Consider the following 22,173-nt stretch of genomic DNA (forward strand, 5'->3'; position numbering starts at 1 on the left):
GTGAAACAAAATTGGAACAATGAAAGCTATTGTTAAACATTGAAATCATGTCGTTCAGTTTCACATAGTCAGCTTTAGCAAAGTTATAACGATAAAATGCGGTTGTCGTCGAGTTTTTCGAGTCGTCGAATTGCGTCGGGTCGACGAGTTAATACGTATATTGAAGTCAAACGCCGGATGGTAGGAGTCAAGAGGTACAAGCGGAACAACACTTGGAAAGATAGGCGAACACAATTTAGCTGCAGCATTGTTAGCGTAGAGCAGGTCAAGCATGCGTCCGTGCGAATTATTGATGTGATTAAGTTGCACTAATCTGTTAAATTTAATCCATCCACAAAGGTGTTGTTGGCCAGTGAGCGCGCAGTTGGTTCATAGTGCGTGATTGATGAGTATGCTGGCGAGGACGAAGGATCAGCTGTGGACCAGCTTATGCTAGGCTGATTGAAATGGCCAATAACAAACAGCAGATCCGAAGGCTTCAGTGTGAGAGTGAAGCCGCTGATACAATCATGTAGAGAGCGAAGAGTCGATATCTCGGAGCTAAGCTGCGGTGGAATGTATACTACCATGATGTACAGATGTGCGTTATTGCAGGTGACGCGCACACAAATATACTCGAGAGAACGATCACGGGAAGGTAATTCTATCGACTCGTATGCGTTAGAAACGACTAGCAAAACACCACCACCGCGAGAGCTAGAGCCGCTGAGAGAGCGATCACAGCGGTAAACAGAGAAGTTGTTGTTGAAGCGAAGAGCAGATGGAATGTTGTCAACAAGCCAAGTTTCCGTGAGGGCGATAAGGTCGAAGTCAGCCTTCGATACAGCTAGGTGAAATTCTTTTGTTTTAGTGCGCATACCTCTAACGTTTTGATAATAGCAGCTTAAATACTCAGCGGTAGCGTTGTCATTGTGGTGGTTGGATAAAGCGAGTATACGGTAAGTCAATTGAGCTGCGTTGTCAGAGCATGAGGCTTGGCGTGTTTGTTGCGTGCAATGAGCGGAACTTCGTCTAGTTGAGAAAAAGCGATCGATTGTAGACTGGTGCAGGTGCGGAGATGAAGCGCGGTGGTTTTAGGGCGGTCCAGAAACAAGTGTTGAGTTGGGTGCTTCCAAGGTATCATTCACCGGGGTGACACTGTTGTGATGATGTTGTTTCAGGACCAGGTGGAGTAGACGTGCGTGCTGCTAAACGGTGAGTCGTTGTTGGTGTGCGTGTGGTGTAGCGTGATCAGTACTAGTAGCTGGTGTGCGTGTTATAAAGCGGTTTCGGGTGACTATAGGAGATGAGGTTTGGTTGTCGTATTGACGGGATGGAAAAAACTCACGTACACCGATACCGACTGGCCAAGTGGATGGTGTGAGTGCCGCATCTCGAAGGATAGCTGGGACTCTCACTTTGAATGAAAGCCAATTCATGCTGTCCACACTAACCCCTCTTCTCAGCAGGCAATACGCTATAACGTCATCGGTGGCTAAGCGACGCTTTACAGAAGCGACCACTTGTTCCACAGTGACGGCTGTTGATAAGCGGGATAGGCGGATCCAGATCCTATCTGTGAATGGCTCACGAGGTGCAGCTTGAAGCGGTGATGATAACGGATCGGTTCCCACCAGTTCATGAGGTTGTGTAGGTGCCGGCTGGACGGCAATCGTGGTATTGGTGTATGCGTTTGGCGATGACGTGGCACAAAGGATTAGTGTTGGGAATTTCGTTAAAAAAAAGGAACGGAACGGAACTAGTTCATTTTTCAAAAAGAACGGAACGTGAACCTGGGGTGCAAAAGTACCGACCCACAGCTTAGAAGCCAAACTGTCATCGGTGGGGGGGGGGGGGATGTAATGCATGCATTTATTATCTAGTATTTTTTTTAACTTATCAGATGCGACGACCATTTTCGGCGAAAGCCTTCCTGTACCACTAATAAGCTTGGCTATCAGTAACTTAAATGCCCATAGCAGGATAATCATCCCAGTGTATGGGGGCACGATCCATTTGAGGCTTTTACCCATGCCGATGTTATTGAGTGGTACGAGTTGACGATTGTATCACGAGATTGACTAATTATTTGAATTTCACTTACTATTTAAAACAAATAGTTTTTTTTTTCACATAAATCGTTTACAACATCACGGCACTCAAACGGTTGTCGAATGGAACAGAATGTGGATATCGTGGCATAAAACATAAATACATCTTTTCCAACCTGTTCTGCCATATGAGTACAGATTTAAATTTAATAAATATTATTTGTCTAGTAAAGATAAGCTAAATTATAACAAAAAGTATAATAGATGTTACAAATTGCACCATAATACCAAATGCAACACCATTTTTGGTTTCGCTTATCACGATTTTTATAAACGATACGCGACGAAGTGCTATGAATATTCCTGTAAGCATTGGAGAGTGCACAGGCAACACATACTGTGTGCGAGAAAGAGTGAACAGTTATCTTGCATGCAGCAAGCAACAGCCGGACAAAGCCGGTTTTTTCAAAGAACGGAACGCACGAACGATAGCACCTTGCTAACAATATTGAAACGGCAAAGACCGGAACGGAGTGAACGGAAAGAACGAATTGAACGGAACGGAATGAACGGAAAGAACGAAATGAACGGAACGGAACGGAACGGAATGAACAGAATGAACGGAATGAACGGAATGAACGGAACGGAACGGAATGAACGGAAAGAACGGAAAGAACGGAATGAACGGAAGGGAACGATTTTGTATAAAGGATCGGAACGGAACGGCCTACATAAAGAACGGAACTTTTTTACTAGGTTCGGACCGGAACGGCCAACACTACAAAGGATGTTACCGCGATTGTTTACAATTCTGTTTACACCAGGAGATGCCGAATCCTCGATTACGCGCCTCCGCTTTCTACCAGTAGCCGGTCGAGGATCAGGATTCCGAATGTGAGGCGTGGAAGCAGTTTGAAGGAGGGTAAAACCACTGCGAACTTCAGCGACAATAGGCTCAACGAGCTTGCCGATAGCTGCTACAGCTGAGGTGAGGGCGGCTTGGAAACCGACCTGGGCGCCTATTTCTTTTACCGAACGGCAGCGCGGATTTTTAAGAATGTTAGTGCAGCCAATGCAGCTCCAGTGCAGGTCGACATTGGACAATACTGCGTCAATCAGCTCGGGGGGCAATTTGCAACAGCCGCGGTGGAACGTAGCGTCACAATATGCACAACTGATGATACAGCCGGTGGCCTCTAGCGGTTCAGCACACGAGAAGCAAATAGCCGCCATCGCGAAATCACGCGTAATCACAGCACAACACTGCTAAGCCGAGCAGGAAAAAACAGCAGGAAACCACAGTTGCGGTGCAACTAAACAATTCGCCAAGACGCAACGGTGATGTGAAGCAGTTTAATAGTCCGTAGAATTAGCCGGTCTCATGGTACAGTCGTCAACTCGTACGCCTTAACAACATGCCCGTCATGGGTTCAAGCCCCAAATAGACCGTGCCGCCATACGTAGGACTGACTATCCTGCTATGGGGGAACATCAATAAGTCACCGAAAGCCAACCCCACAAGTGGGTTGGCAGGCCTTGACCGGCATCGGTTGTTGAGCCAAACAAGAAGAAGAAGAAGAATAGGCAACAATGCGATGCGACGCAGAAAACACAAGAAATTTACTGAAAAATCATGGAGCGCGACGAAAGTGCGGCCGAACAGTTAAACGTCATGACAACAACATGTTCATGAATAGTTTTTTTTAAAATCATCGATTGCCGTTAAACTATCAGTGTAAAATGATTTACCAATTAGGAAACAAAACAAAATCCTTAACGGTGCTAGTTTGCCCCGCCTTCCTCTACTTGAGTCACAGAGTTATATTCTAACAATCCTGATAAATACTACTACTACCTACTGCGATATCTACTACTACCTACAGTGTTTATTCATTCCTCGTTTGGACCGTTGCCCTAAGCAAGGATTGACTATCCGACTACGTGTTACTTAATAAGTTACGAAAGTCTGTATAGGCCAGAATAACCCATTACCCCTAAAAGAAGGTTATTTGTTGCAGTAACGTTGTTTTTGAAATGTTATCACAACATTTCCATACATCCGGTTCCATACAGCGGTGGCCACCTAAAGTAGGAGGATATTCTGACTTCCTGAATAGTTCCTTGGATCACTTTCTGGAAAACTTTCCTTACACGTCGTACATGACATTCTTTAGCTATATTTCAACTAAAATTTAGGCCTGTGTGTGGAAAAGTCTCGAAAATCACGGAAAACGATTATCTAAATGTAGTTCGTATCATTTTTCTCCTTACCTTTCAAAACACCAAAAACTATTTTGCATAATCAAACCGGTTTCCATTGCATGGATGTTAACGAAATAAAAAGCATCCCAGCTTCCGCTAAGAATTAAAGCTGATCAGCCATTCCTAGAATTTTATCATATAAACTAGAAGTTTGTTACAGAAATAAAAATTTAGCAAATCGGTAATTTTTTTTTTCATTTTAGAATGTTATCAATTATTAATGTAAAATAAATCTATTCAATTTAGCAATTGTAATGATGTTCGTAACGTCTATCTCCTCAGTCTAAAATTACTTAAAACAGGATGCTGGTGTCACTTACACTACTGTGTTTATCAATATTGCGGATCGATGTCATAGCGGAGAACTTGGCCGTAAACGAACACAATCAAACGGATAAACATCTTCATTACTTACCAGAACCTTCAGCTCCGTCAACAATTGAACCTTTGGACCAGGTGATATACATTGTTTATTAGAATATTGTTTGAAGCTGAACTAATTGAGCCAAGCATAATTTTACATTTTTTACATAAAGACTCACGATGTTGTACGGTATCAACATATGATCAACAACTCTCCTAACAGCAACTATGTTGTATACTACACTGATAGCAATGCTTACGGACAAAGTTCACAACAGTTTCAAAGGTAAGTTTTAAATATTTTATGCTTTTTGTTTATGTTTAGATATCAGCACCTTTATCAAGTTTAAATAAACAGTGTTATGGTGATTTTGAACATTGTTCATCTATAAGTAAACATTTGATGACCAACTGAAATTCTGATGCCTTCCAGAACTTTGTTCAATAGCCGCGTTTCCACACGGCATATTCTGCTAAAAATATCTGGAGATATCGGACACTTTTTTACATGCCCGCTAATCACTGTGAGATACTGTATTTTGCTGGACTAGTTTTACAAATGTTTGGTTATTGGAGTCCTTTCCGTTTCAAGTTCGTAGGCTGAAACATCAGCCTGTCAGCTGTTTGCATTGAACCCGCCATGCAATTGAAAGCGATTTGCGAGGGCTCGCACGCCATACAAGTTCACAGTCCCAGAGCCCTCGCATTTAAGAGCTTGCGAGCCTAAGCAGTTTTCCCCCCTAGTTTTAGAAGTTATATTTATAGCACCCAGAGAGCAGGTATAACAGTGCGATTTGTAGCATACTAAACACCTGAATTTTGACATTTTATTTTGAAAAAATCCACAAAAATTTAAATAGTAGTCTTTTCAACGAATTACACTGCAAAAAAACAGTATAAATAAGAATTCGGATTAATAAAAATACCTTAATTTGGCTTAATTTGATACCCGAATTCATATAATGGGAAGTCAATTTGACAGATGACGAAACTATTCGATCGGTTTTTATATTGGTCGATGTAATTTCATAGACCGATTAGTGAAATGCGTACGCGATACCAATTCGAGTACATAAGTTTGTAGGTCGATACAACCAAACCACACAACCGACATTTGCTCTAAATTTTTAACCATGATCTGCTCGAATGGTTCTCGAAGTACCAAAATTGTGGATTTATGCATGATAAACCATGATAAACACGCCAAATTTTCGTTTGTGCGTGTGTTTGACCTTCTTCTATTGTATGATGATGGTGTTCATTCAGTTTTATATTGATTTGCTTAAAAAATTGACGAAAATAGAAGGCACATTTCGCACGTTGCTATTTTGTGAAAATTTGGTGTTTTTTGGTATAAAATTACTATACCTCCAGTGATAAGGATTGGAAACGTTATTTCCTAAAGAACAAAAAGGAAAGCAATGAAAAAGCCACATCTCAGTCGATATTAAACGGCTTGTTCTAAAAGTCCCTTAAACTGGTACAGATTAAGGGAAGATTAAGACGCTAGTTTAAGAGAAATAGCTCAAAATTCTAATTTTACAACTCGAAAATGTTAATTTAGCAGTGGATAATTTTATTTTTCAGGGATAATCAACACAAACTCATGCCATCTCTTTCTATTCATCAGCCCTACTCTCTCACACGTATCGATGAACTTTTACACATCTCTTTGTAGTGTTTATACCATAGTCGACCTAAGTTTAATTCCATGTTTATTGTTTTCGTTAAAGATTTAAAGTTTTTTAAAACATCCAGCTCCAATAAGTTCAGACCCTTTAACTCATTGTTAGAAATGCGTGTTTTAAAGTCAATCTGTTATTATTATTTTTTTATTTATTTCTTTTGATTTATTCAGTATCGGTACCCCTTCATACAACAAAACCAGCAAATAGCACGATAATGAATAATGATATGGTGGTGCAACTGGCAAAGTGATTCGATGTAGAACTAGCGAAGTGGTTGGTAGCATCACGGATGAAGCATGAGAATGAATGGGAGCATGAGGGGAGGGAGTGAATCCGAATGTTGATTTCTATTTTTAGCTCTTTTTTCGCATGGGTTTATCCTTCACGTGTGTTCACTATTCCCGAAAATGGTATGTATTTCGTTGATATTTTCGGGGATAATTCGTTAACGAATTATCAAACTTAGAAAATTTTAGGGGGGGGGGCGAAATGGTGTACGAATCATACACTGCAAATTTTCTAAGTTTGCTGCAGTTACATTTTTTACTGAAAGCTATTGAGTAATACATGGTTTTGTCGTTTCAGTGAATATCAGTAAAATAAATTACTGAAAATGCAGCTATTTATTCTGTCAAAACGACATGTCTGAGCCTTAAAAGAAAACATAATACGATGCCCGCTTGCTCGTGATAAACAAAAACTTGATTTGGTAACCTTATACAGACCCCCGATAAAATTTTAGGTGCGTATTCGGCTTGCGGGATTAACGTTTTGGTTGAGAAAAATCTTCACACCACTTTGCTGTTCTTGCTGAAATTTCGTGGTAACCGTGAGTGCATACCAAATCAACAAACTTGTTTCGACAAAATACAGTTTACATCTGTATAAAACTTTATGAAACAGAGATGAACATGAGCAGAATGGACTGCCACCCTGCGCATCTATAAAAACACCAATTTCAATTCCTTTTTTTCGCCAATTTTTAATTGATATCAATGACTAAACAATCAGTAATATCAGAAAAGCTTTGTGGTATGTTCAAATTTTTGGGTAGCGTGGATACGGTTTCGAAGCGGACTTTCGACACTTGATCGTCTAGACCAGGTATGTCAAACTGGCGGCCCACGGGCCGCATGCGGCCCGCGTCGATTCTGAATGCGGCCCGCGAGAGTATTTTGAGAATTGCTAAAAGCACTGCAAACCATAAATCTGTTATTACTATTTGTCAAAGTGTATTAAATTTTCCAGAGAAAAACAATCCTTCTGTTGGTATATTTTTCGAAGCTAACATGAATGTATCCATAGCATCTCATAAACTTATTCTACACAAACGTACATATCAATCGAGACCCTTAAGAATCATTGAATCGAATGCAAGCTCAGTCGTATTATGCTTCAATTAAATTCTGAATATTAGCATAATTTTGTGCACACTCGATTGCACATTCTGTATGGAAAAAAAATTTGCGTCAACTGTCTACAAACGAAAAAGGAATGAAAATAACTTGTTACACACACTAGGAAATTCTTCAATAACTAGTGATTGATTGTCGGAATCGCATCCACGACTCAAAACCATTTCCGATCATAGCTATTCCGACTTCGAATCCGGCCAAATCAAACCAACAGTTCCGTTCGGTGCCGTCCGAAGCCTATAGAGCCGTTTAGAGCCATTCGGAACCGTTGGAGTCATCGGTTGTCCCGCCGAATTTGACAATCTCCATGCCCCCGACTGTCGAGTAAAGGATTCATTCGGCTCCGAATGTTTTCCCACCTTAGAATGTTACATCATTGATATTCGATTGGAGCCTCTTCTGTTTTTTGTCATAATCATGCCACCATAAATGTTAATAAAAATGATTTTAGCCAAGTTGGAATTATTTGTACCCAACATTCAGCAAGACGAATTAATGTAATTTCCAACCTCCCCAAAAATCAAAACCAAAATGATATGATTACGCTCAAGCCTAAAGGATTTAGATTAAGGATAAACATAATCGAAATGCCTAAGCCTTGCAATACAAAGCTTATTAATAGATTAGCTCACACAGTCCTCAATTCCTCAATTCGCCAATCATCTCCCTTTAAGTGTCAAAAATAGAATTGCCGATCTGTATGGGATCACACACCACGACTCTTCGTGAGATAAAATTATCGTAATTTAAGAAAAAAGTTATTCGTAAAATACGGGTTCTTGTTATAAGAAATGAATATATCACCAGAACACTTGGAACTTGGAAATTAGCGAAAAATAATGTTTCAACACGTGTTATTACAATTTTTCTCTAGATCTGTCAAAAAATTGCAAGAAAATATTTTTGTTATTCATCCAGTGATGGATAGCTCGGATTGTTTGAAAAAGAATCACTGTAAGCTGCTAGACTTCTCCTACTTCAGTGAAAAAGTGTGTTTGACAGATATTTTTTAGCAGAACTGCCGTAAGAGAACGCGAGTAATGAAAAATGTTCTATTTTTATAATAACATTGAAAGTACATTAAAAAAATTTCTTATATAAAAAAGAGCACATATAAAAATAATATAGCCAATTTGTACATAACAAACGATTCCAGATAAGAAGCGAGGAGTACTAAAAGACAATTTGTTTAACAATAAAAATCTAAAAAAGTGTGTTACATAAACAATGGGGTATATTTTCCATTCTCAACTTTGCGGCCCGCGAAACACTGAAAATTTGTACTAGCGGCCCTCTGATGAGATGAGTTTGACACTGCTGGTCTAGGCGATCCTTTAGGACGTTGGAGTTTAGAGGGCTTACCTTGGGTAGGAGGACATAAGTAAACTCCTTAAATGAGAAATCGATAGATGATGGATGGGCTTAGTCCTATCCTGACAATCCGAACAAATCTGACTTGCCATGATCGGAGTTGGTTATATTTATACTCAAAAGAAGTTAAAGGTCGGAAAGTTATCGTTTTCGCTAAGCTAGTTACGTTTATCTTTTATTTATTTATTTTACAAGAACGATGGTTCTAAACGATATTTTCTTTCCTACTTTACAGTTTCCAGCTCGTGTTTCATAATACGGATGATTTGATTTAAAATCGTCATCATGAGCATCACATGAAAACAATATTTTGCTTTTACGTTGGTGTTTACCTTTACAATGAATACTGAAGTACCGTCTTGCTTCGAATTGCGGCCACTTCATTTTTAATCGGTCAGAGCGATATTGCACGCGGGAAAAACAATATTTTCATTCGAAAGTAACTGGAAATACCCTGTATTGCAGTATGTTTGTCTCAAGTGATCCGCGGATCACAGGCTGGAGACCACTGCTTTAGATCAGCTGCTTTCTAAATGATCGAGAGTTGAGGGCCAGGAGAATGCATTTTTTTACACATACATTATTATATTATTACAGTTAATACACAAAATAACTGGTTTATGATATTAAACAATGCGATTGGTTATATTGTTGTTTTTCTTAAAGTATTATATCATCCAAGCAAGTTTCAAATTCGTTATATTAACTTACAATTTCTAAAATTGATTGTAAAGATTCTACAATTAAGAGTCAGCAGCATAGTGTGCAAAAGTCATAAAAAGTTCCAAACAATTAAGCAAAATCGCAATATCGCTTCTCAATGTACCCTTCCTTCCATGTTGCAAATTTGTTTCAGGATATATCTGTAGATGGTACAAAAACCTTAACAGCTGAAAAATTATCGAGACAAACGTACAATCGTTCAGTACTATTATGAGGCCACGGACAAGTAAGGCAAGGTCAGACAAATTGATAGCGCATTTCCTTAAAAAAAACTCCTAGAAAATCGTTGCATCCTTAAAAAGCAATAGTGTGTAACCATTGTTCTCGTAAAATCAACAGTCAGGTTTTTATGGAATTATTCGTTTCTATTTTCTAATTTCTCGTCAAATTTGGCCATATTGATTGGTCCGACAATCCATGTTATGGTGATCAAATTTGGCAGAGTTCATCGATATGAATTGTCATATTACAATATGTTCAGTTAATTTTTAATGAATAGGATCTTCCTATCTTTCAAAATCGGTTAAATATTTTCTCGGGCCGGACTTTGCCGACCGCTGCCTACAGCTTAATTAGTTCAAATTTTACGCGATCATTCATATCGATATTTCCTTTCCGTCGACCCTTCCAATTTTGACCCAAACCCTTCAACAGCTTGCCTTTCTACCATCACTTCGTCCAGTCCATAATTTTGACTGGGGCCCCAAAGGTTAGCCGGGGCACGAGTTCTTAGTTTTTGTGAGATAGGTTCCTTGAGTATTTTTATACCCTTCCCCCCTTCCTTCTAACTGAAACCTTTCCCATTTCCCCTTCTCTTCGGTCCACAAACTTGATGTGTTCGATTAGGGTCAAGAATGAAAATTTTAGTTTTTGCATTAAAAGACACACGCAATCCACCATACCAGGCCAGGAATGTGAATACCATTTTTCGTGTGAAACAGCTGTCTGCTTTCGGCACACAATCGCAAAGCGGTAGCAGGGGCCCCGTATACAAGTACAGGACGGTTCATCTCAGCCAAGAGCGCACACAATGACATCGATTTAACCATTTCTCGAATGAAACCTCAACCCACGAAGCACCGTTGACCAAACGACCTTCCTAGGCTTTTTAAAACGACGCGATCTTGGTGTCAATTTTTCCTGCTAATTTCTCCGGTTTTCTTTGAGGTTAAACACAGCGTTCTGTTCTGTGTTCTGTGCGTTGGATTTTAGCAGCAAGTGTCTCCGCGTTTTTTTTTGTGAGCTCGTGCACGGGGCCCCTTATTGACGGGCCTCCTTACCGACGGGACACCTTCATCGAAGAGTCCACATAATCGTTGGGGCCCCGTAAACCACCGTTGAGTTTTGGCTTCAGTTTAGCTGTAACGGTTTTTTATTTTGTCTTCAAGCAAAAAGTTGTATGTAAATAGTGATAAAACATCATTTTAATATTAATATGGCCCAGTTCCTTTTTGGACATATGAATATCACCCCTTCCCGATTTCCCCTATTTGTCAGTTGACCACAAAAGTTGAGTAGGGAACCGCGTGAAAATTTAAGGTTCTGCGTTAAAAGCAGGCACGCTTCACGATCTCAGGCTTGAGATGTGAATACCATTTTTCGCGTGAAAACAGCTGTCTGTTTTCGGCACACATCTGCAAATCAAATATAGAGGCCCCCAGACAAGCACAGGCACGTTTCATCCAAGCCAAATTGAAAAGCGCACACATCGATATCGATGGAATCGTTTCTCGAATGAAACCTCTACCCACTGGATCACAGTTGCTAGCTTGATGTTAGCAATTTTTCCTGCTAATTTTACCGATTACGAGCCGGTGTATTGAAATTCTGTGTAGGGGCCTTTAAATTTTTGTTTGGGTGTGTTGTATGCTTGTGTTGTGTAACGGGTTTTCGGTGGAAGTTAAGCGCAGCGTTCTGTGCATTCCATTTTAGCAGCAAGTTGCTCTGGGTGGTTTTGGGTTTGGGTGTCTCGTGCACAGGCCACCCACACCAGCAAAAATTGACGGTTTCTCTCTCTGCCCAATACTTTGCGACAACGATGATGAGGTATTGATTTGAACTGTGCGCGCGTGTCGCAGCGTTCTTCGCTTGCGACTTTGGTACAAGTATCGGCCGATTTCTTAGAACATTTAATGTGCTGCTTTGAGTAGTATGGGGCCCCGGTTTTGCAGTTCGGGGCCCTCGACAAAATACAGTGAGTGAAGCGATGGGAAAAATGAATTAATTAAAAATGAGTCATTTTGAAATAGATGGTAAAAATCCCATCCAGAGGGGAGGGGGAGGGGGGTAGAATCGAGTCGTACATCCAAAAGGGCGGAGCCCCCTAGATCGCCGGGGCCCCTGACGGCCGCCAAGTCCGCCCACCGTTTAACGCGCCACTGGGTATCGGGATAAATTATTGGCCAATGATTTCAAACTATTTACGTAAATGAAGGCACAAACAATAGGCTAAACTCCATACAGCAAACGAATCAACTGAGGCGTTTCACTTGTTGTGTGTGTGTGTGTGTGTGTGTGTGTGTGTGTGTGTGTGTGTGTGTGTGTGTGTGTGTGTGTGTGTGTGTGTGTGTGTGTGTGTGTGTGTGTGTGTGGTGTGTGTGTGTGTGTGTGTGTGTGTGTGTGTGTGTGTGTGTGTGTGTGTGTGTGTGTGTGCGAGTGCGCGGGTTTTTGTCTGAAGAAACGTAGCTGGACATGGTTTCATATTGCGTTCAAAACATTCTGATTATGAGTGTTATCATGTGAAACAGCGTGCGTTCACACTTGGATAAACGCTAAAGTTTGCATCGATAGCAGCGAATGTTCTTCGGACGAGAACGCAGGTGTGCTGTTTCATGATTGTGCGACAGCGGTGCGAAATGGAAACGCGCATAATAGCAATGAACTCGGCATTCCCTCACAGGTGTTTCTCCAGTGCACGACATTGAAAGGCCAGCGTGCATCTCTGCGTTAAAGCTGGTGTGTGCATAGGAAACTTTGTGCGTGCATTGAGCTTGCGCGCAGTTGTTCTTTTCAATGGGCGTTTTGTTTCATGAGCGCGGCAGTATTCTGTTCTCGATTTAAATGGGTTGACGCTCACTCGCTTACTAATAGATAGTTTTTATCCATACACTTTTATCGCTGCTCTACAACGATGTAATTCATCACGTGTAGAAGCAGAACGCAGGCTGAGCACGGGATGAGCCGTGTCCAACTTTTTAACCAGCGCGTTCTTGACGGTCCAAGCAAGCAATGTTAGTAACAATGGGTCGAGGTAAACATTGTACCGATTATCAGCACCATATGATGAAGCGACTGACTGCTGCTGGCATTAAGCGCAAAACGATCGAGTTCATAATGGAACGATCGCGCACTTTTGTTGCAAACGCGCTTCGGACAACCGAAACGTGCTTAGACAACCAAAACGCGCTTGGACAACCGAAACGCGCAAGTCAATCAGACGTCCTCAAAAGACCACGGCGAAAGAAGACCGTAAAATTGTTAAGGTATCGAAAAAACACTGATCGCGAGGGCGGTGGTCCTGCTTATTACATCAAAAACCTAACCCAAAACACAAAAAAACTACTAACAAATCTATCCGAAACGACATACTTGTGAAACAAACACACACACCAATACACATTCAAACATACATACACACACACATGCACACACAAACACACACACACATACACACACCCACATGCACACACACACACACACCCACACATGCACACACAAACACATACAACCCACAATAAACCTGGCCCAACGGGTGCATGCTGCGTTGAAAAAACAAGGGTCCTATCTTTCTGTCCGATACTGTACGATTGAACGAAGTTCAGATAGGTGTCAGTTAATCGTCAAATGTTTACTTACAGGTTAACAATGTTCAAAAGCAGCCTAACATTTTTTATTTGGGCTCGAAATCGATCGTTAATAAAATATCTGTGTAAATGAAATTATCAGTTTAAAATAATATTTTTTCTTTGCAGTATGCCCCATAGTGAGCGGTTATCGAGAATGATTAGGCACAGCTCGCATCCAATCTCTGTTCAGTTACTATCACTAGTTCAACCAACTGTGAGTAACGATTACTTACTCAAAGAGTTTGGAAATGAAGATATGGAAGGAACCAAGACACAAAGATTGCTTTCGGATACCCAGAATTTAGTGAGAACCGAAGATTCAGTTGATATCAATTACGCTCAAGATAGTGCCACAGACCGTTCCCAAGGGACTGTCAGACAATATTCCAAATCAGAAGACAGTGTTCTAAGTGGAAGCGAACACACTGTAAACAAGGCAGTACTGGCAAGCTTTAACGCACCGATTGTTGTCACCGATAAAGATGCTTCGGAAACTAGTGATATTGAAAGCCGTCGACTCAATAGTAGTAGATCATATGTAAAACAAATAAATGTGGAAATTTTGGAGGAGTCCATGGATCACAACAATGGGCAGTATTTAAAGGAAACTACAATTTTATCCAGCAAACCAGCTGAGCCATGCGACAAAAACAACAACGAAAAAGATATTCTAATCACTAAACCAGAAGTCACATCAATTAAACCTGGAAAAGTATCAAAACTCCGAACATCAACTACTGCACGGTTGAGCACGAGACACAAGGGTTCTTATACGACTGATAAACCTACAGAAATCTTATTTACCACAACCACAATCACTGTTGGTAAAAAGTCTGTATTTTCAAGATATTTAGCACCATATCAGGCAGGCTTACGTCTATCTGATTCCGGTAAAAAATACTCGAATCAAGATTGTTCTGATGACAATACTCTTATTGAAGAGCGTAGTGTTGTAGACGTGCAAAAGAACTTCAATATTAAGGAATTATTAATTAATAATACAACCCCGTCTACACGGCATTTTGATGTCGACACAAAAAATATTCAGCAACCAGTTTTTGCAGAAAAACCTATCGATCGAATTGTAAAGCAACCAGTTTTTATTGAAACCCCAGTTTTAAGGGTTTTAAAACAGCCTACTATCGTGGAAAATCAAGTAGAGCTCAAACAACCTGTTGTTGAAAATTCAGTGCCATTAGTCATTGATCGAATTGTAGAAAAACCTATTCATTATATTGTTGATCGGCCGATTCAGATAGAAAATAATGTACCTGTAGAGAAAATTGTCAAAACTCCAGTAGTAGTAGAAAAAATAATCACGGAAGAAGTGAAGATTCCTTATCACGTACCACACATCCTTGATCGACCAGTAACTGTGGAGAAAATTGTGAAAAAGCCTGTAGAAGTTCCACATTACATTGATCGTCCTGTGAAAAAAAAAAATGAGCGTCCAGTTGCAGTGAAGACCACAGTAGAAACAAATATTGAAAAGATTATTAATCGACCAATACCAATACAACATGTAATCGAAAAACATGTACAGGTCTCGGTACCAGCAGCATTGGAGAAAGTTGTTGAAAAAATTATAGACCGTCCTGTGCCTTACACGGTCGAGCAAATTATTGATCGCCCGTTTCCAGTGGAAAAAAATGTTGATCGGCCCTACCCAGTGCAAGTACCCGTGGAAATACCAGTACACTATCCTGTACAGGTGCCTGTGGCTATACCAGTACTATATCCAGTAGAGAAATACATAACTCTACCATTACATGAACCAAAACCAACACATTCAATAATTAAAACCGTTCATTACGAGCATTTAGATTTTGGAATGTTTTTGGCTCAGAAAAAGAAATATTTAGTTGATCATTTCTTCCCAAAATCTCACCACTACCCAAAAATTGATGGCGCAAAACCAGGCGAAATGCATAGTTTCTATCCAAATAATCGGTATCCTATAAATGATTTACACTATGCAGCGTCATCATCAAATCCGGTCATTGTGGATAATCACCATTTTAATACTCAAGCAAAAAACTTACACGAAAAACAACCCTTGGAAATTCTTAACGACGATGCTTATGCAGGTATGTTTCCAGTATGTATGTAATATTTAAATTATTTATTTTCTATATGTGCACCTAATCAATTTAATTCTTTCAAGCAGGGAATGTTGCTTCCATGCAATATGAACCAGTCATTAAGGACGATTACATAGGACCAATTCCATTATTGGCGGATCATTGGGCTAAAAGCGACGTAAAATTCCGACGTAATCCTAGCTACGGAAAGGGTCATCGCATCGAATACGGAGGATTTAAGCCACCATTAGTGCCATCGGTTGAGATAGATGAGCATGGCATTCCACTTTTAAAAAAAAGCCCTCCTCTGCTTTCTTGGTAGTATCTTCGGTAGAAAATAATAATTTAGACGTGAATTTTCCTGTTTGATTGAGCGTAGGTTATATGTTTTGTTTGCTATACTATTTATTGCTTTTTAAGTCATAAAAAACGTTTACCAATTGAGAAATTGTAGATGAAATAAAGTAGTAGCAAAAAATAATAAAAAAGATTTTAAGTGCTATGTGTCAGACTTATGAAATTGTTAAAAACGTGATGTTCATCGTAAAAGCTTTATATTTTCAACTGTCAGCGTCCGCGTTCTCCAAGTCAGTAACCGCCATCGCATTTTTTCTCTTCGCCGTTCATTGCTTCCATCGTGCTGTCAACCGTAAGACGTTTGACGCAGGCGCAAAATCCTAACGTCTTCCGGCTGATTAGACGGAACACCTTCCCCCCACGGATGACTATCAAATGGAGCTCGGAACTTCATTATCCTCAATACTCGATTCATACAGCGTCGATATGTCCCTATCTTTGTCTTAACTTCAAAAGCTCTAACTAAGCCATCTTTTCCCGGGTATATAGCTGCAATCCGGCTTAGTTGCCATTCGAGCGATGGTAGATTTCAGTCATGCACAACGACTATCATTCCTTCTCGAACGTTGTTCCTGACTTGCTGATTCTTCTGCCTGAGCTGTTGAGAAAACAAATAGTCTCATTTTATTTCATTTCTATTAATTAATTGAGTGCAATATCCGCCATCAAGGCTAAATAATGCAGACTTAAAAGTAATTAATAATTAACAAATAAACAAAATCATTCATGAAAAACTAAGCCTAATTGAATTGGCCCTAGCTAGCAAAAAATAAAAGAAAAAAATACAGGTAGAGCGTAGAGACTATCATAAACTTAGATAAAAAAGGGAATAAAAGAAAACCAAGAAGAAGAATTAAAGAAAATTAGAAGAAAGAATACGGTTATGGAAAGAGTTAACCCCTCAGGACAATCGCATCCCAACCGGCATTATCGCGCGATTTTTATGTGGATCTATCATTTTTCTCATTCTAACATTCAGAAAAAATTTCATTCTGCCTCGTTCTTCTGTGTGTTGGTCAGTATTTGCTTGCAACTTGGCTGTGTCACATCAACGATTCGCATGTTTCGTTTAGCTTTGTAGAGACCGTGAACGGTTTGCGAGATTTAGAGACAGGGAACGGTTCTGGAACTTTCCTGAGGAACAAGGATGAGAACATTTCTTCTCTTTCACGCAAGGGTCAAGGAGGATATAAAAAGCCGCGATCGGCCGGAGCAGATCAGAAGGTTCTGGCTCGGCTTACTGTGTGTATCGTCGCGGAATTGAAAGAGAAATAAAGGCTCACAGTTGTGTTACACTTTATTGGTGACCCCGACGTGATCAAGAGAGATCACATAATCGCACACTCTTTGTTAAGAACACTAAATCTACGATTCATTTAACGTGGCGATTTGTTTCGTATAGTACGCCAGCCTTCTAATTAACGTGAGCGTCGTGACCGTACATGTGTTGTACAAGCGCGAATAAAACGTACGTAGTATCGCGATCGGGCGTGTGTTGAAGTACGTATGTTCAAAAGTACGGAAAATAAACATTGCGTGTGAGTTCTAGTGAAAAAGAAAGCAGGATTATTTTCTAGAATCCTTTGTGGATTACACGTCATCCGGTTACGCTCACCCCACAACGACACACACCAACACTCAGCACACGTCTGGTGACAGAAACGTTTCTTCAACGCGTTCACATACACACGCACCATCTTGCAGTAAATGTTACACACACCATCAAGAGAATCACATTCGTCTGGGTTTCGTTCGGAGCGTTATTCCTTTGCCGTATAAAAGGATCTGAACAGAAACATGGCTACAAATCAACCACAACTCGGAGACGAGACGAACGCGTCGGTACATCATGCGGCTCAAGAGGAGGCACATTTCGCAACTCCATCGACGACACCTCAATCCGAGATGACGAACCGCGTGCCGCCACCTACCGCACCACAGAACATCCGGGATGAGATGGAGATCAGTGCTGTGAAGCTGCCACCATTTTGGACCAACTCACCAAGTACATGGTTTATTCAAGCAGAGGCTCAGTTTGAAAACGCGGGAACCAAAACCGAGCGCACCAAGTATGCTCATCTTCTAACCGCCATGCCGCCCGAGACGCTGGAGAAAGTGATCGACATCGTCCAGAATCCTCCTGCGCACAACCGGTATACGTATTTGAAGGAAGCTTTGCTGACATGCTTATCGATTAGTGAGGAGCAGCGGATCTCGAAACTTCTCTACAACGCCGAGATGGGAGATAGCAGTCCGTCGGAATTTCATCGGCGTCTCGTGCAGCTTGCAGGATCATCCAGTGACATTTCAGATAAGTTAATTTTTCGTTTATGGTTAGGGCGACTACCAAAATCAATAGAAATAGCCATGATTTCACTAGGGAAAACTAACCTTAAAGAGATTCTACCTATTGCGGACAAAATATGGGAAGCATCAAAAGGGGCGATGGTGAATGCATGTAGCGTTAAACAAGAATCAAGCAACGAGAATAGTGAGGTATTTGCCCTTAAGAAAGAGGTTCAGGAATTAAAAGGCTTAATGGAACAGATGCGAATTTCTCGCGGCCGTGATCGATCGATTGAACGAAATCGGATGCGCAATCGTAGTGCATCTCGCGGCAAAGTAGGAACACCTAGAAAACCTTTTTGTTGGTACCACTATAAGTTTGGCAGTGCCGCTACAAAATGTGTGGAGCCATGTAATTTCTATAACAATGAAGCGCAAAAAAACGAATAAACGCTGCAGATACGGCGGGATCTGTGAGTGTTTTTACTAATTCAAGCCGCCTTTTTCTTTATGACGAAGAGTCTAAGCTAACAGTTAGATAGTGGGGCCGATGTTTCTGTCATTCCTAATTCTATTTTTGGCATTTTAGCAAAATCGAATGACACGTTAGTCGCAGCAAATGGAACTCCCATTCCAACTTATGGGGTAAAATTCTTAAAGGTGTCCTTGGGGCTACGTCGTTCTTTTCCTCATACTTTTGTGCTTGCTGCAGTGAACCATCCGATCATTGGGGCAGATTTCCTCAAACGATATGGTCTATTGGTTGATCTGAGTAACAAACGGTTAGTTGATCCACTCACCTCTTTATCTACCAAAGCGAGTATAGCCAAAGTTGATACTCCGTCCCCAAAATTGTTTGCGGTTTCTGATGTTTACACAAATTTGTTGAAGGAATTTCCATCCTTAATGGAAGCCCCAGATTTCAACAAACCGATTAAACATCATATTGTCCACCATATTCAAACCAAAGGGCAGCTTCCGGTTGCAAAACCACGCAGATTAGACCCAGTAAGGCATAAAGCTGCCCATGCGGAATTCCAGCATATGATGGAATTGGGCATCTGCCGTCCTTCTTCTTCACCTGTGTCATCTCCATTGCACATGGTGGCTAAAACAGACAATGATTGGCGCCCGTGTGGGGATTATCGGCGTTTAAACGCTGCCACAATACCCGATAGATACCCAATTCCACATATTCAGAACTTTGCCATGAATTTACATAATTGTTCATTTTTTTCAAAATTAGATATTATAAAAGCTTATCACTTGATACCGATTGCTCCAGAGGATGTGTACAAAACAGCGATTACTACTCCTTTTGGGCTTTTCGAATTTTTAAGAATGCCTTTCGGTTTACGAAATGCCGGTCCAACCTTTCAACGTTTTGTGGATTCAATTTTCCAGGATCTAGACTATGTATATGTTTACATCGATGACATCTTGATAGGAAGCACCTCACAGGAAGAACACCTTGTTCATTTGAGGGAGGTTCTGAAAAGATTGTCCGAAAACGATGTAAAACTAAAACACTCCAAATGCGTTTTTGGAGTACCACAGATAGAATTCCTTGGCCACAAGGTTAATAGTCAGGGCATCACCCCTACTAAGGATAAGGTCGAAGCAATCACGAATTTTCCTCAACCAACATCACTAAAACAATTACAGCGGTTCGTGGGGATGGTCAATTACTACCATAGATTTATCCCTCGTATCGCAGAAATTATGAGACCTTTACATAAGCACATAGCCATGTACTCCAAATCAAAGACTCTTCCATGGAGCTGGACATCAGATTGCGAAACTTCATTTGAAGCGTTAAAATCCAGCATATCCAACGCTACTTTGCTTAACCATCCGAGAGACAACACACAGTTAAATATCACAACCGATGCTTCCAATGTCGCGGTCGGTGCAGTACTGCAACAAGAGAATAACGGTTGTTGGGAACCTCTAGCATTTTTCTCAAAGCAATTGACAGAAGCAGAACAGAAATATTCTACTTTTGATAGGGAATTGTTAGCAATATACCTTGCAATTAAGCATTTCCGGTATTTTGTAGAAGGGCGAGATTTCTTTGTTCTCACGGACCATAAACCACTCACAACGGCTATTTCATCAAAAGCTGAGAAAACTCCAAGACAGGCTAGACATCTCGACTACATTTCTCAGTTTACTGCGGATATCAGATACATAAAAGGGGATAGCAATATTGTTGCTGACACTTTGTCACGCGTAGGAGAAGCTAGTACCATAAATTCTCTCAATTATGAAGAATTAGTAGAGGGCCAAAAACATGATATAGAGCTGAAAAAATGTTTAGAAAACCAATCAAGTGATTCAAGGTATAGACTTAATAAATTAAACGTAAATAACCAAGGTATATACTTTGAGACATCAACAGGTATCAACCGTCCTTACATCCCTGAACCATTTAGATTTTCCGTTTTTAAGGATCAACACAATCTATCACACCCCGGGATTAGAGCCACGCGGAAATTAATAACATCAAAATATTTCTGGCCTAGTATGAATAAAAACATAACAGAATGGACCAAAGCTTGCGAAAATTGCCAGAGGGCTAAAATCAATAAGCACATGCACTCACCATTAGCACAATTTGATCTTCCAGCTGGCAGATTTGATCATATTCACATTGATATCGTGGGACCGCTTCCAATTTCCGATAACAAATCGTACCTTTTAACAGTTGTAGATAGATACACGAGGTGGCCGGAGGCTTATCCAATAGAAGATATTACAGCAGAAACGGTAGCCAAAACATTGGTGTCAGAATTCGTATCAAGATTCGGTTGTCCTATTAACATAACAACAGATAGAGGTAGACAATTCCAGTCAAAACTGTTCATGGAGCTAGCTAAACTATTAGGAAGTCATCATATATCGACAACAGCATACCATCCTCAATCCAATGGTCTTGTAGAGAGATTTCACAGGCACTTAAAAGGCTCACTAATGGCTAACGATATTTCTGAACGATGGACCGAACGATTACCTCTCGTGTTGTTAGGAATCAGAGTTAGCTATAAGGAAGATCTGAAATGTACTCCGGCCGAATTAGTTTACGGACAGAATTTGCGGTTACCAGCAGATTTCGTTTCACCATCAGACAGAAATATTCCTGATGTTACTGATTACTTAGCCAGGCTTAGAAACGCGTTTAGCAAAGTATCTCCCACATCACCTCGCGTCACAGAAACAAAGGTTTACGTAGCTAAGGAATTAGAAACATGCAACAAGGTGTATGTCAGGATAGATAGGGTTAGGGAAGGCCTCGAACCTCCATATGAAGGGCCTTACGATGTGGTAAAGAAACTCAGGAAGTTTTTTGTGATAGAGAGAAATGGTAAGCAACTGTCCGTATCGATTGATAGGCTTAAACCAGCATACCAACTAAATAGAGTAGATAGGAAAGTAAATTTTTCACTCCGCGAATTTAGGGGGGAGTAGTGTAGAGACCGTGAACGGTTTGCGAGATTTAGAGACAGGGAACGGTTCTGGAACTTTCCTGAGGAACAAGGATGAGAACATTTCTTCTCTTTCACGCAAGGGTCAAGGAGGATATAAAAAGCCGCGATCGGCCGGAGCAGATCAGAAGGTTCTGGCTCGGCTTACTGTGTGTATCGTCGCGGAATTGAAAGAGAAATAAAGGCTCACAGTTGTGTTACACTTTAGCTTTGTTTCCATAGCCCGCTGCGCAAAGCGATTGAAAACTCAGCGTTTCGCTCAATGTA

General features: G+C 40.6%; 1 protein-coding gene across 5 annotated transcripts; it reads left to right on the forward strand.

The window, feature by feature from the left end:
• The first annotated feature begins 917 nt into the window (after positions 1-917).
• Positions 918-16,296, forward strand: LOC121601412. Of its 5 annotated transcripts, XM_041930230.1 has the most exons (5): positions 918-938; positions 4,575-4,748; positions 4,829-4,941; positions 13,824-15,784; positions 15,862-16,296. In XM_041930230.1, the coding sequence occupies exons 2-5, from the start codon at positions 4,596-4,598 to the stop codon at positions 16,098-16,100; spliced, it is 2,466 nt and encodes an 821-aa protein (XP_041786164.1). In that variant the 5' UTR covers positions 918-938; positions 4,575-4,595; the 3' UTR covers positions 16,101-16,296. The 5 variants fall into 5 exon arrangements, with proteins under 5 accessions (XP_041786164.1, XP_041786166.1, XP_041786167.1 ...); XM_041930232.1 differs by lacking the exon at positions 918-938 and having other exon boundaries at positions 4,522-4,748; positions 13,824-15,795; positions 15,862-16,014; XM_041930233.1 differs by lacking the exon at positions 918-938 and having other exon boundaries at positions 4,522-4,748; positions 13,824-15,795; positions 15,865-16,014.
• Positions 16,297-22,173: the final 5,877 nt, after the last annotated feature.

Source organism: Anopheles merus, unplaced genomic scaffold, assembly GCF_017562075.2.
Source record: "Anopheles merus strain MAF unplaced genomic scaffold, AmerM5.1 LNR4000087, whole genome shotgun sequence".
Taxonomy (NCBI): Eukaryota; Metazoa; Arthropoda; class Insecta; order Diptera; family Culicidae; genus Anopheles; species Anopheles merus.